The sequence below is a fragment of the Heliangelus exortis genome, chromosome 1, assembly GCF_036169615.1.
Source record: "Heliangelus exortis chromosome 1, bHelExo1.hap1, whole genome shotgun sequence".
NCBI lineage: Eukaryota > Metazoa > Chordata > Aves > Apodiformes > Trochilidae > Heliangelus > Heliangelus exortis.
Genome location: NC_092422.1, coordinates 104,250,784 through 104,263,307, shown reverse-complemented (window position 1 = coordinate 104,263,307; position 12,524 = coordinate 104,250,784). Strand labels below are relative to the sequence as shown.

Here is a 12,524-nt window from a genome sequence, read left to right as displayed (position 1 = left end):
TGCAGCTCTCAGGACAAGTCAGATCCCCAAAGGCCAATGGGAGAATGAGGCTTGCAATGTCTCAAAGCCTTCATTATTGCATAAATTAAGGAAAAACAGCTCTTATGTGCATGTCTTGACCTCTTATGTGATCCCTTCCAAGGCCTTGAAGTAGAGGCACTAATCTCTGAAAACAGCTCATGCACTCTTATCTCTAGTGCTGCTCCTGGTCTTAGTTGTATAGTTGAAGTAGAGGAGAATCCTCCTTTAAAATTGATTTTTGAGAAAAGCGACTCACCTGACTGTAAAGCACCACAAACTTTATTATAGGCCAGAGGGAATATGGTCTGAGATGCATTTTGATTGTTTTCAAATGGTACTTACACAACTCTCCCTAAACGCACTAGGTTGAATTAAATAAGGCTTTTTCAAAATTTCAGAAAAGAGGATTTGCTAAGCTTCCCATTTCTATAATTTCTTGACTTCAGCTTTGGAGGTTTAAAACATTAGGACAGCGTTGCATGCACAGCTTCAGAAGAGCCCAGGTTGCATTAGCTCCCTGACTCTGTGTTTGCTGGGTGGTCTTTTTTTTTTTTTTTTGGTTTTCCCTGGCTGTCCTGTGGGCTCCAGGAGGCTGTGGCTTAGCAGGTTGCCCTGTGCCAGTTTAAATCACCACAAATTCCCATGCCCCTGCTCTGAGCTCAGAAGTACTGTTAAATAAAATGTATCAGCTTAACCCCCAGTGGAAGAGTTGCATGCTGATGCTCTCTGCCCTTGTGTTTGCAGTGGCTTTGCCTTAAGCTGCAGTAGCTCACTGGTGCCCTTCGGGATCAGCAGCAGAGCTAAACCCTCACAGAGGTGAGATTGCAGGAGAGAAGATGGAGGGATTTGTGAGCTGACTCACCTTGGCTGGCTGCCCGAGGTTATTGCCTCTGCAGGTGAACAGGTGGTGTGGTGCGTGGTGGTCTGCAGCCTGCTGCTGCCCTCCTCAGATGTATCCCCTGGGCTCTGATTTGGGGGGGCTGGTGGGATGCTCAGCAGTGCTGGGCTGGGCTGGCAGCCCCCAGGGAAGATGTCACTGAGCAACGCAGCTGGAGCACAGGGGGCTCCCACGTTCCCAGAGACCACCACGTGAGTGTCGCCCTCGGCAGAGCTTCAGGAGCAGGACAGTGTCACAATGTGTCTGAATACTGTTCAGGTCTGCGTGGAGTGTTGAATAGGGTACACTGTCACTGCAGAGCCCACCAGTAAACTTTGTCGTGTCAGGTGTGGGGCAGGAGAGCAGGGACATCCAAGCTGTCACAGATTTCCCCAATGCCGGAGGTTTAATTTCTCTGCTACCACCTCATGTCTGTTTTTACTTTCAGGCTTGTTTGCACTCTCCACCTTATAAGCAAGCATCTGCTTCACAGAGCAGGATTGCAGAAAAGAAAAAAAGAAAGAAGTTTTCCTCATTTCTATGTTTGGGAGATGGAGGCAGATATGATCTCTGACCCTGCCACACACCCGGCTCTCAGTGCTCTTTGGGTCCCTCTGCATCCCCAGCATCTCTGCCCCTCAAGCTACCTGTAGTCAGGGTTTGCTCCATCAATGCTTTGGCTGATTTTTGCTTAATGAACAAGTGGTGACCCTCACTGCTGGGTGCCACACCCTTGTCCTTTTACCACCCTGTTCTGGTTTCTCTTCTTTTTGTTCTTGCAATGAGGTCACTTGAACTTCTCCACCTAAATTAGCTGTCCTCATAAGCTCCTCAGGGTGTTTTGGGACAGAGGAGAATCAGCTTGTTAGTGGGATCTGGCCTTTCCCTGCACCCTGAAGCAGCTGTAGTGATGAAGCACAACAAAACAGGGGCAGTGGGTGTGAATGTGCTCCTGATTCCTGCCACACTGCATCCAAAGTAGCTGAGGTAAGGGGACCAGCGATTTGGGAGCAGCATCCACCACTCACTGGTGGGAGGAGGCCTGGAGAACTGCTCTGAACAGCACTGTACTGGTGGGGCTGGAGCCCCAGAGTAAAGCCCAAGGGGAAAGAGGAGGGTGAGTGCCCGTTCTCCTGGAGCCAAAGCACTTGTGAGCAGCTGGGAAAGCTGTAGCTCCCCTGGGTCCATCAAGGAGAAGCCAGAGCTGGGGCTGAGCACAGCTTAACCCCCTACCTGCCCTGGGTGCATGGGGACCGCGTTGCTGCTGGGGCCACAAGGTGCCTGCTGCCAACCCCTGTGCATTCCTCTGAGGCTTGGGAAGCTGCAAGGGAGCTTCTCTGCCTCATGTGCCTGTGTTGGGTGCATGAGTTTATGACTCTGCCATCCAGTTAAGTGGTCCCACACAGCTTGGATGTGTGACTTTGGCTGGGAAGTTCCTCTTGCAAAGAATGTCATGGAGTGGGGAGCAGGCTGAGCCACAGGATCCTCTGTGCACAGTCACAGCTATGAACGGGTGTGTGGGGCAGGCTGGGTGTGCAATTAACAGAGCCTGAAGTGAGGAGAAGTTCAGGCCCTGAGTTAGAAAACTTAACCTAATTCCCAACTCTCGTGTCTTCTGTCCGATTTTTATTTTGCTTTCCCCTACATTACTTACTTCTGGTTTTTCTTTTGTCCTTTCCCAGTGGCTGCTTGAACTCACATGGTTGCTTTGGGAAATGCATTTATGGGCCTAATCGTTCCAGCCAGTCGTTAATGTACCAACAAGGATACTATTGTAATTGGAGAATTTATTACTACTGCTGTGAAACAACTGCCATGCCGTCTTACTTAACTCTTCAGCTCCCATTTTGCCTTCTGCCAGCAGCTGACTCAGTAACAAACTGCCCTTCTAAAAAATCTGCAAGCATGCAAACCGAGGATGTGTATTTTATTTTATTTTATTTTATTTTATTTTATTTTATTTTATTTTATTTTATTTTATTTTATTTTATTTTATTTCCTGCTCTTACTGTAGCATCTTGTGGTCATACAGTCCTTCATTCTGTATTTCTTGATTGTGCAGCAACTGGAAGTGACTTACTTCATAGCTTAACTTCTCATGTAAAATAAGGCTTAAGCATTTGCATGAGTATTAAAAGTATATTCTGACTGCTTTTTTTTTAGACCATAGTGCAACTTCTGCTTCTTCGTTCAGGAGCTTGAAGTGAATTCACTGACTAATGCAGAAAAGTGTATGACTTCTAATTTAGTTCTAATTGTATGACTTTCTAATTTAGTTAAACAATTAGTAGTCCTTTAGCTGCTTTTCATTTAAACCTATATTCAGCCATCCTTATTTCTCTTATTTCTCAGTGCAGGTGAGGCTTTACTGGAGGAAAGTAGTCCCCAAACCAGCCAGATTTCTAACACTTGCTTTACGTTTTCCCCATGGTACCAGGAGCCTAATGCTCCATTGGTAGCCGAGGAAAAGAAGAGGGAAGTTTTGCATGCAGACCTCACACCTTCAGTCACAGCAAAAATACACCTTGGGGGGTTGGTTTGCCTCCTCAGATTCTGCTCTCAGGAGGATGTTTACAAGCAGAAACAACAGGAGCAAAGCTTCCTTCTGCCCGCCCTAGGCCACCTGCGAGTTTCTAGTTGGGACTTAAAAATGAGACAAACAAAGGCTGCAGCATGATCTACTCAGTTTTGTCTGCTTGCAAAGGTGACATTTGAGGGTCTTCAGCAGTTTTGCAGCATAACGCAGCGTGTGTTTTCCTCTGTGCTGAAGGCATTACACAAGGTTTTGATTGATGAGGAAGAGCAGCGTCTGGTGTGCAGGTATGGATCGGCATGTACAGCTAATTGTCAGGCATGAAGGCTTGAGAGGATTATATTGCTAATCTTGGTATCTCTCCTGCCTTATCACTACCCCCTTCCTCGTGCCACACACATGCACACGCATTTAAATCCTGAAAGGAATGGAAATCAATAGCAGTGTGTGGGGGAGGGATATAAAGATTGTGGCTCCCTGAGAGCTTGCAGTGGCTGGGAGAGGGCAGATCCTGAGGCAGCTGTTCCTGTGGCATCAGACAGCTCTGGTGGCAGGCCATCCCTCTTCCCGTGGGATGGTGTGGGTGTCCACAAGAGGATTAACAGGTTGCAGAGGACACAGTCCTGTGTCTCTGCACTTCATGCTCCCACCTGTAATGCCATTTGTGGTGCCATTTGGTGCCTTCCAATGCTCATCTCTGGACTAGTGACACTGGCATTGTGGTTCATCTTGAGCAGCTTTTTTCTGTCTTGCATGCACAGCCAGAGGGCTTAGGGAAGAAGGTTCGTGGTGCTGAGCTGGGATCCCTACAGGGAAACAAGATGTTGCAGGACAGATGGAAACATAGCTCTTGCATTAATTCCCTGCAAAATCCAAAGCAGTATTTCTCAGCCAGAAGCAATTCTCTAGGAGCAGGGAGTATGTGTATTTGTTCTTCCTAAATAGCTCACACTTGACACTTGGCAAGCAGATAGTATGAAGTGGGCAGCTGAGGACACAACACCATACAGTGCCTCTGAAGTGGTAAAACCTGTAACAAAATTCAAGGGAAGAAGAGGCTGCTGAGTTTTACTTGTCCTACAAAGGACCTGAGGTGGTCCCACTGTGCTGAGTGCCTTGTGTAAGTTGTTTTACTCCTGAAGAGTCTCCTGTGTGTAAGGCTGCCATGGTGCTAAGTGATTTTCACCGTGCTGTTTTACCAGCCTGATCTAGAGACCCTGTGGGTCCCAGCCATTCACTCCTTCATCACTAAACAATGAAACAGTATGCAGGCAAGTTTGCTGTCTTGTTTGCAAGTGGATGAAATTCTGGTAACTGTCTGAATTGTGTCCAGAAAATAAAAGCTTTGACAGCCATCACCTTGGAGGTGGTCAAAGTTTTGGATAACCAAGAGCAAACCAGAACAAGCCTAGGGGAAAGGGATCCTAGGGTCGTGTCCTCTTTTGCACGAAGCAGAGTCAAGCATGGTGCCAGGAGCTGCTGGAAAAGGATCTGGTCCTGGGGCTCAGAGGAAAGCATACTGAGGTATGCACCAAATCCAGACCCAGGAACTCCAGTCTCTGCTCCCCACTTGTTTTCTGGGAGAATTAAAGCCATTTCCATCTCCTAAAGTTAGCCTTAATTAGCTCACCAAGTGCTCATTGACTGTGCTTTATTGAGGTGTGTGCATTTGAGGTGGGTTTGACTGGAGCTCAGCTGCAGGCTTCCTGAAGGCAATGCCTGTGGGCATCACCCAGTCACCCCTGGGAACCCTCCTCATCCTGGCAGTAGGGGTCTGGGTCTTTCTCTAGCTGGGTCCCTGACACCCTCTAGTGGCAATATTTACATTTAATATTTCAGGAGCTCTCAAAATGTGTTTTTGAACACACTGTGCTTAGCAGCCCACGCAATGCCAAGTACCTATCCCAGTGCCTTCTGCAGTAACCTTTGGCTTGGGAACTAAGAAGAAATGCTGCATTTCTTGCTTGCTTTTTTTTTTTTTTTAATGCTGTAGTTGCAAGCTCAGTGCTATCAGCTGTGGCCAGGCTCTGGCTCACGAATGGTGGTAGCACAATAGGTTTGCTCTCAGCGAGTGCTTTTCAGCTGCTCATCTCTCTGTCCAACCAGTTGCTGCCAAACCCAACCTTGATTCTGGAGAGAGAGGAGCTCTGCTGACACCTCTAGGGATCATGACAGCTGCAGGGATTCACTTGTGTTGGGTGACAAGCAGGAGGCAAGCTGAATGCTAGGGTAAGTGCAGCCAGGATGCCTGGGAGAGAAATAGGCAGGAGCTGGGTGAAAAAGAGCAAGCAAGATGTGTCCTGTATTATCCATATCAGCTCTCTGTCAGGTGTAGCCCTGCTCCCCTTCACACAGAGATGCCTCTTGTCTAACTTTATCCTTGCTTTCAAGTGGTTTTCTGCTTGCAGAATGCTCCTGGAAATTCTGGTGCTTCCCATGGTGGGTAGTTGCAGGATGAGTGTGGGCAGCTCGACAGCGTGATGGCTGGCAGCAGAGCCAGGGTTCCTGGCTGCACACCATGCAAAGAGTCACCCATATCCTAATAAGAACTTTTCTGATAATGCATCTCCCTGCATGTGCCATCGTGTCCTGGAGAGCACCTTCACAGCATTCCCTGCTTGCTTTTCTCTCCGTGACTTCCAGGCCTGATCTGCTTCATCCCCATGGGCTGTAGCTCTCTTGACAACACAGACCAGTGGGGTCTGTGCCTTGGGGTGGCGTGTGAGCCCCAGCAGACCTGTAGTCCTGCTGCAGGAGTACCCAGTGCTCCACAGCACTCAGAATGAAATGCTCATTGAGCTTGTGAAATGAGCTGTGACCTGGTACTCAAGGCACATCTTTCAGTGTGACTAGAAAAGTTGCTTGTGCATCACTGGCCAAGCGTGAGAGCAGTGGTACAAAGTGCAAGGCCTTCCCACTGGCCTGGGCAGCTCAGAGCTCTGGTCTGTTCCTGCCAGCGTTTGATCATCTGGAAACTGGGATTTCATTTATCAAACAGGCCTCTAGTTCTCCTGGTTAGGAAGATGATGAAGACCAAATGTTTCCCCATGGCAGGCTGATTCAAGATGAAGGCCTCAAAGCTGCATGTGACCTATGGTCATACCATGTCCTGTATCTGGGAAGATCACTTTGGCTTTTTTAACCAAAAGAGCAGGAGGAATGCATCACGGTGTGTCAGGCATTACCACATTTAAATTACAGCATTCAACAGCATGCCACTACCGCTTCCTGATTTTTCTCTAGGAATGCATTTTGCAATAGCTTGCCCACGTGGTGTAAAAGATGCTAACCTTCAGGTTATGAACTGGAAATACGAAGTCATGGTTCCAGCTGGCAACATGGTGTTTGTGCCAGGCTTTAACCTGCTTGGGAAACGTTGTGGCAAGCACTAGCTTGAGGCCCAGCCTTTGAGCAGGCTTCTCAGTGCTAGTCCCAGGGAGGAGGCAGCTCTGCATCTGGCAAGCCAAGTGCCTGCCTGTGCAGTATTTACCCCGTAGAGCCAGGCAGGGTGTGCCTTGCCCATAGCCATCGAGTGACTTTGCTGCTGAGTAGAGCTGGGGGGCACACAGACACCCAGTGAGATACCCAGGTCACTCAAACTGGGGGAAGGAGGACAGGCAGGTTTGCTTCAGATAACCTGCTTTCTCCCAGTGAGAGGCTGGTGTAGCAGGGAGCTCTACCTTCAAAGCGGCTCAGCAGGAAAGTAACTCCAGCAAGGTGATGATCAGGTTTAATTCATTTGAATAACATAAGAAAAGTTACAAGAGCTGGAGGGCAAAGAGAACGGAGCTGTGTGGCTCTGGGAATTATTCATAAAGGTTTCAAATGAGAAATTTCAATCTTGCTGTGCATGCGGCATGAACCAGCAAGGTTAGTTGCCACTGTCACCTCTGCTTTGCTGGGAGTCAGAAGGAAGGGGGAAGGGTGAAACCAGGTGGGCTCCTGGCTGTGATCTGCCAGAGGCTGTGACTGGTGGTCAGGGGATAGGACCTGTAGGGAGGAAAATGAGGGGATGAGAAGTAGATGTGACTGCAAGGACAGGGGCAATGACCTGCCATGTTAATAGTCTTTCTAGGACCTGGGTACTGAATGTGTGGTCAAAGCAAACGCCCTTGTCCAGTTGGAAGTGGGAAGATTTTCTTCTTGTTTAGTTCTATCTTTTGAGTTTTTTCTTTCTTCCTTTTCTGCTTTTGACTTCTGCCATAAATAATCACAGCAGTTTTCTTCACTGCAGTTTATTGCATTTTGTAGCCATGCCTGAATGAAACAGATGCAGCTTTCGGCAGATCAGCTAATTTTGTCAGACCTTCCAGTGCTGTGAATGAAACTGAACTGAGATATGTTAATTATATTCCATCAGTACATGGTGAAACCGTGGGCATAAGCATGCTCACTAACACTGCCTTGTTTGCAGAGCTTGGGAGAAGGTTTGAATTCTTCTTTCCGTGTGATACTTCTTAAGACAACAAAGTCCAAAAAGATTTTGTAAAGTCTTATCTTCTGGTGGTAGAAACTCTTGCTAAGATTAGGATGTTCGCTAAAAGTAACAAGGTTGGGGGGGCTGCAATTTCTTTTTCATCCTGATTTTAGCAACTGTACTTCCTTTCTTCCAGTAAATCAACTGGAGAAGTAGCCAGCAATTTTATTACCAAGTGCCTTGATGTGTCCTGGGAGCTGGCACTGGGCAGGATGCAATTGCATTGCTCCCCTTAAAGAAGCAGCTTCCCTCCTAATGCAGAAACCCTTTTGTTTGGCCTGAGGGGGTAATTAAAACACGAAACAGTATAAACAAAGGAGAAGGGAATTGTATCTCCAGACTTTTTTTGTGAGGGAAGATTAAAGGAACCAACTAAGTTTATCTTGGCCTTGCTGGTAACTTGAGTGGCAAAGACCACACTAGAGCTAAGGAGTGGCTGAAGGATATAGGCAGGAGAAGGGTCATGAAGGGGAACACACGGTGAAGGAGGGTGTTGCCCATGACAAAATGGCTTGATGAGAAGTGGATGTATTAAGCTGTGCTGCTCTGCAGCATGACTGCAAACTGTGCAGTCACTGAGGCCACTGAGAAGGAATTTAAGCACAGTGCTGGAGTATGTGCTGCAGGTCTCAGTCTTTCCCAGCCAAGGGCTTTGGGGATGATTTTCCTTTTTTGGGTGGGATAGATATGAGCCAACAGTGCCTTGTTAATACTTCATGATTAATTACAAACATACAAAGAAACCTCTCCCCATCCCTGCTTTGTAATGCCTGTAGGCTTTAGGCTCAGCATTGCTAACCCTTGGGCTGTGTATCCTCATCCCCTTTGCTGCAGTGATCCCTGACTCGCTTCGAGTGACAGCAATCCCACAGACACTGAACAAAGTGGAGCACGACTCCCTGGAGCTGAAGTGCGAGGTGTCCAAGAGCACGGCCCAGCACAGCCACGTCTCCATCAGCTGGTACCGGCAGCGAGGCAGCGAGGCGCCCATAGAGGTCATCTCCCTCAGCCGTGACTTCGTCCTGCGGGCCGGCAGCGCCTATGCCCAGCGCCAGGCCACGGGGGACATCCGCTTGGACAAAGTGGGGGAGACCACCTCAAAACTCACCATCTACAACCTCCACCCATCAGATCAGGGCGAGTTTTATTGTGAGGCGGCGGAGTGGATCCAGGACCCAGACAAGTCTTGGTATGCCATGACCCGCAAGCGTTCCCAGGGTGCTGTTGTCAGCGTGCAAGCCACCGGTCAGTGTCTCCTCTGCCTTTTCTTGCTTGGATGGGTGGTGGGAGGAGGTGGAAAACAGGGATGCACCTTTGCTGGATGGCTGGGGCTCAGCTACCTCCTTTGCTGTTTGCCCAGCTGCTGGCAGAGTGATGGAGGGCCTGAGCACTGCCCATTGGGGCAGATGTCAGCAAAAATCAACTATGGGATACTGGGGCAGCAAGGGGGCTTAGGTGGTAGCCTATCTCCTGATGTTTTCAGTGATCTGTGGCTGACACAGGAGCTAAAATATACATCTTAAGCACTTGTTGCTAGCACAGGCCATTAATAGAGTGGTACAGCTGAAAATAAATCAAAAACCTTTCAGCAACCACTTCAGTGTTGCACAAGGATCTAAAGACCCAGCTGAGCTCTTTCTTCCTCTCTCCCCAAAGGTCCTGCCTCTCAACCCCCAACTGAGCAGGATGTGAATAGGACTAGGCTCCAGCTTACATCCTACAGTGCCACTGAGTCCATGGTCTCTTTACTTGTTTTGCTCTCTGTGACTCAGGTAGCTGTGGCATGATGAATCTCACACATGTTGCCCAGACTACCCTGGCAATGGGCTTTGACCAAGGAGAGGGTATTCTGATGTCTCAGCAGAGCTGCTCCCAGGAATAACAGCTGGGGAAGAAGATTATGGATGTGGAGGCCTTGCAGCTCTTGCGTGCTGGGCAGAAAGCTGGCTTTTCTGTAGTATTGCTGATCTCATAGCAAAAGCAAGCTCATCCACCATTAGATGCATGTGTCCAGGGGATGTCGACTATACAGAGAGTGGCAGGTTGGAAATACCTTGCATGAAGTGTTCCAGCTGTCCTGGTGGGCTTTACCATGCTGATGTGAGTTGATGTCTCTCCCCAGATAAGGAGTTCAGCGTCCGGTTGGAGACGGAGAAACGGACGTACATCGTGGGCGAGCCAGTGGAGTTTCGGTGCATCCTGGAGGCACAGAATGTCCCTGACCGCTACTTCTCCATCTCCTGGGCCTTCAACAGCTCCCTGATTGCCAGCCTGGGGCCCAATGCCGTGCCAGTACTCAACAATGAGTTTGCCCAGCGTGAGGCCATGGGCCAGCTCAAGGTAGCCAAAGAAAGTGATAATGTTTTTGTCCTGAAGATCTATCGCCTCCGCCTTGAGGACAGTGGCAAGTACAACTGCCGGGTGACTGAGCGGGAGAAGACTGTGACAGGGGACTTCATTGACAAGGAGAGCAAGCGGCCAAAGAACATCCCCATCACCGTCCTGCCACTCAGTAAGTAGAGACTTGCCTATCCACTCCTGGGGCTGTTGTTCTACTGGGCAGCTAGCTGGTGAGGCCATGATGAGCCCAGACTTTGATGAAGAGGGAGGATAAAGCATGCTGTGGAAGCTTGGAATTCCAGCTGGCAAGATTTATCTTGTTTTTTAAGGGAAGGGGATATTAGAGAAGGAAGGATGTGTGTTAGGGCCATTAGGTGGGAAAACTTGCCCCCACCTAGGGTAGTCTCCGCAAACTGGTAATTTTGTCCTTGAGCTGAAGGTGTGTGACAGCCTCTGACTTGCTCTTCATACCCCTCTCCTTGCCTTGCTCTACGGGGAGCTGGGAGCTCTAAAGTACCTAGCAGGCATAGCAGGAGACCAGCTTGGCCCTGGTTTATCCTGAGGGCTTCTAGGTTCCTGCAGACTGTTCAGTGGCTGTCTTGCAAGACATCTCTACTGGGAGAAACCAGGGTTTGTGTGCTTCTCAAGCCCCTGTTTGCTCTTTGGCATGGAGCTCTGTCATGGTCACCATGTGTCTGCCAATATAGTGTAAAAACAACTCTGCCCAAGGCTTGCCTGACTGCCTTTTATGTTTGTCAGACAAACATGGTAAATATGGCCATGAAGGGATGAGAGGGTCCATGGACTCATTCCTTGTTTTGCTCTCTGTAGCTCAGGTAACTGTGGCATGATGGATCATGCACGTGTTGCCAAGACTACCCTGGCAGCAGGCTTTGACCAAGGAGAGGGTAACTGCAAGAGGATTTTGTACAATGTTTGTTTCCTACTCTTAGGTTTGTAGGGAAATGCAGCCCTTTCCTCTAGCTTTTTTTCCCTTCCTCATTTCTCCAAAAGAAATTCTGTTTCTTTTCTCTCCTGCCAATGTTTGGTCTCATTTGTTTGGCTTTGAAAATTATTCTAACTAGAAATCTTGCACGGGACAAATGTCTAAAATGTAGTACTTGTAGACACAGCCACCTTTCAGATAGGTTTCATTTTTACCATTTGATAAATCACCAACTCTAGGAATAAATGGGATGATTTTTCAAGGGTGCTAAGTGTCCAAAACTCATCTGGAAGACAGCACAAGTAACCAGAATTCAGTATCTCTGAAAAAACAGCCATAAAGCCCTACATCTCTGGGAAGCTCAAGTTGCCAGGTTTTTTTGGTGTTACCAAATACTGATAGCTGCCTCTAGTGTGGGAGCAGTGGGAGTTTGGGAGAGCTTCTCCCAAAAGGTTTTGTAGAAATGGACGTGGCAAGATGGTGATCATGATGACGTGAATCCCAGGGAGGTGGAAGCTTTTTTTTGCAGAGCCAGTGCATGTTGTAGCAACACAAATTCCCTCAAGTTTGCCGAGATCCCATCCTGGACCTGCAACCAGAAGATGCAGCAAAAGATGTCTCATGAGCCATAGGCAGAGAGATTTCTCCCAGTTTTGTCCTACACCTGCTTTGAGTGTGCAAGTCACCAGGAGCAGCTCGCTGCCCACAAGCTGGTTTTGGATGTGGTCACGCATGAGGTTGAGATGTGCCTGGACCCAAACGTGTGGGCAGTTTTCTGCACCTGGTATAAAGCCTCTCTCCTATAAAGGCCGGCAGCGTCCTTCTGGCAGACCAAAAAGTGGCGAGTGTGTATCATCTCCCCTGTGTGTATGCGTTTTTCTCCTTAGAGACCAGCATCTCCTTGGAGATTGTCAACAACGCCAGCAGTGTCTTGGAAGGGGAGAGCCTGCGCTTTGGCTGCAACGTGCGCTCGGGCTTCGGGCCCCAGAGCCGTCTCTCCATCACCTGGCTGCTGGTGGACAAGCTGAACCGGCGCAGTGAAATTGTGCGTCTGGATCGAGAGGGCACCCTGCAGCCGGGCCCCTCGTATGCTGAGCGCAGCAGCTATGGGGGCATCCAGGTGGAGCAGGTCCGGCCTGGTTCCTTCACCCTGGAGGTCTTCAACAGCATCAAGGCAGATGAGGGCCACTACGAATGCCGGGTGGCCGAGTGGACGCGGACGCTGGATGGGGAGTGGCAGATTGTTGGGGAGCGGCACGCGAGCACCCCGGTGTCCATCACTGCTCTGGGTGAGTACTTGAGGCGTGGGGATGTGGAGCTGTGCTCCCCG

At 49.0% G+C, this 12,524-nt stretch overlaps 1 protein-coding gene across 2 annotated transcripts in view; it reads left to right on the top strand.

Moving 5' to 3' along the window:
* IGSF3 (immunoglobulin superfamily member 3) overlaps positions 1-12,524 on the top strand; it is a 100,926-nt gene that overhangs the window by 55,200 nt on the left and 33,202 nt on the right. The window contains exons 3-5 of one of the 2 annotated variants that reach the window (XM_071756376.1): positions 8,743-9,153; positions 10,031-10,420; positions 12,082-12,483. In XM_071756376.1, the coding sequence (XP_071612477.1) occupies positions 8,743-9,153; positions 10,031-10,420; positions 12,082-12,483 (1,203 nt within the window). The remainder of the gene's footprint in view (positions 1-8,742; positions 9,154-10,030; positions 10,421-12,081; positions 12,484-12,524) is intronic. The other variant, XM_071756380.1, reaches the window with a different exon arrangement.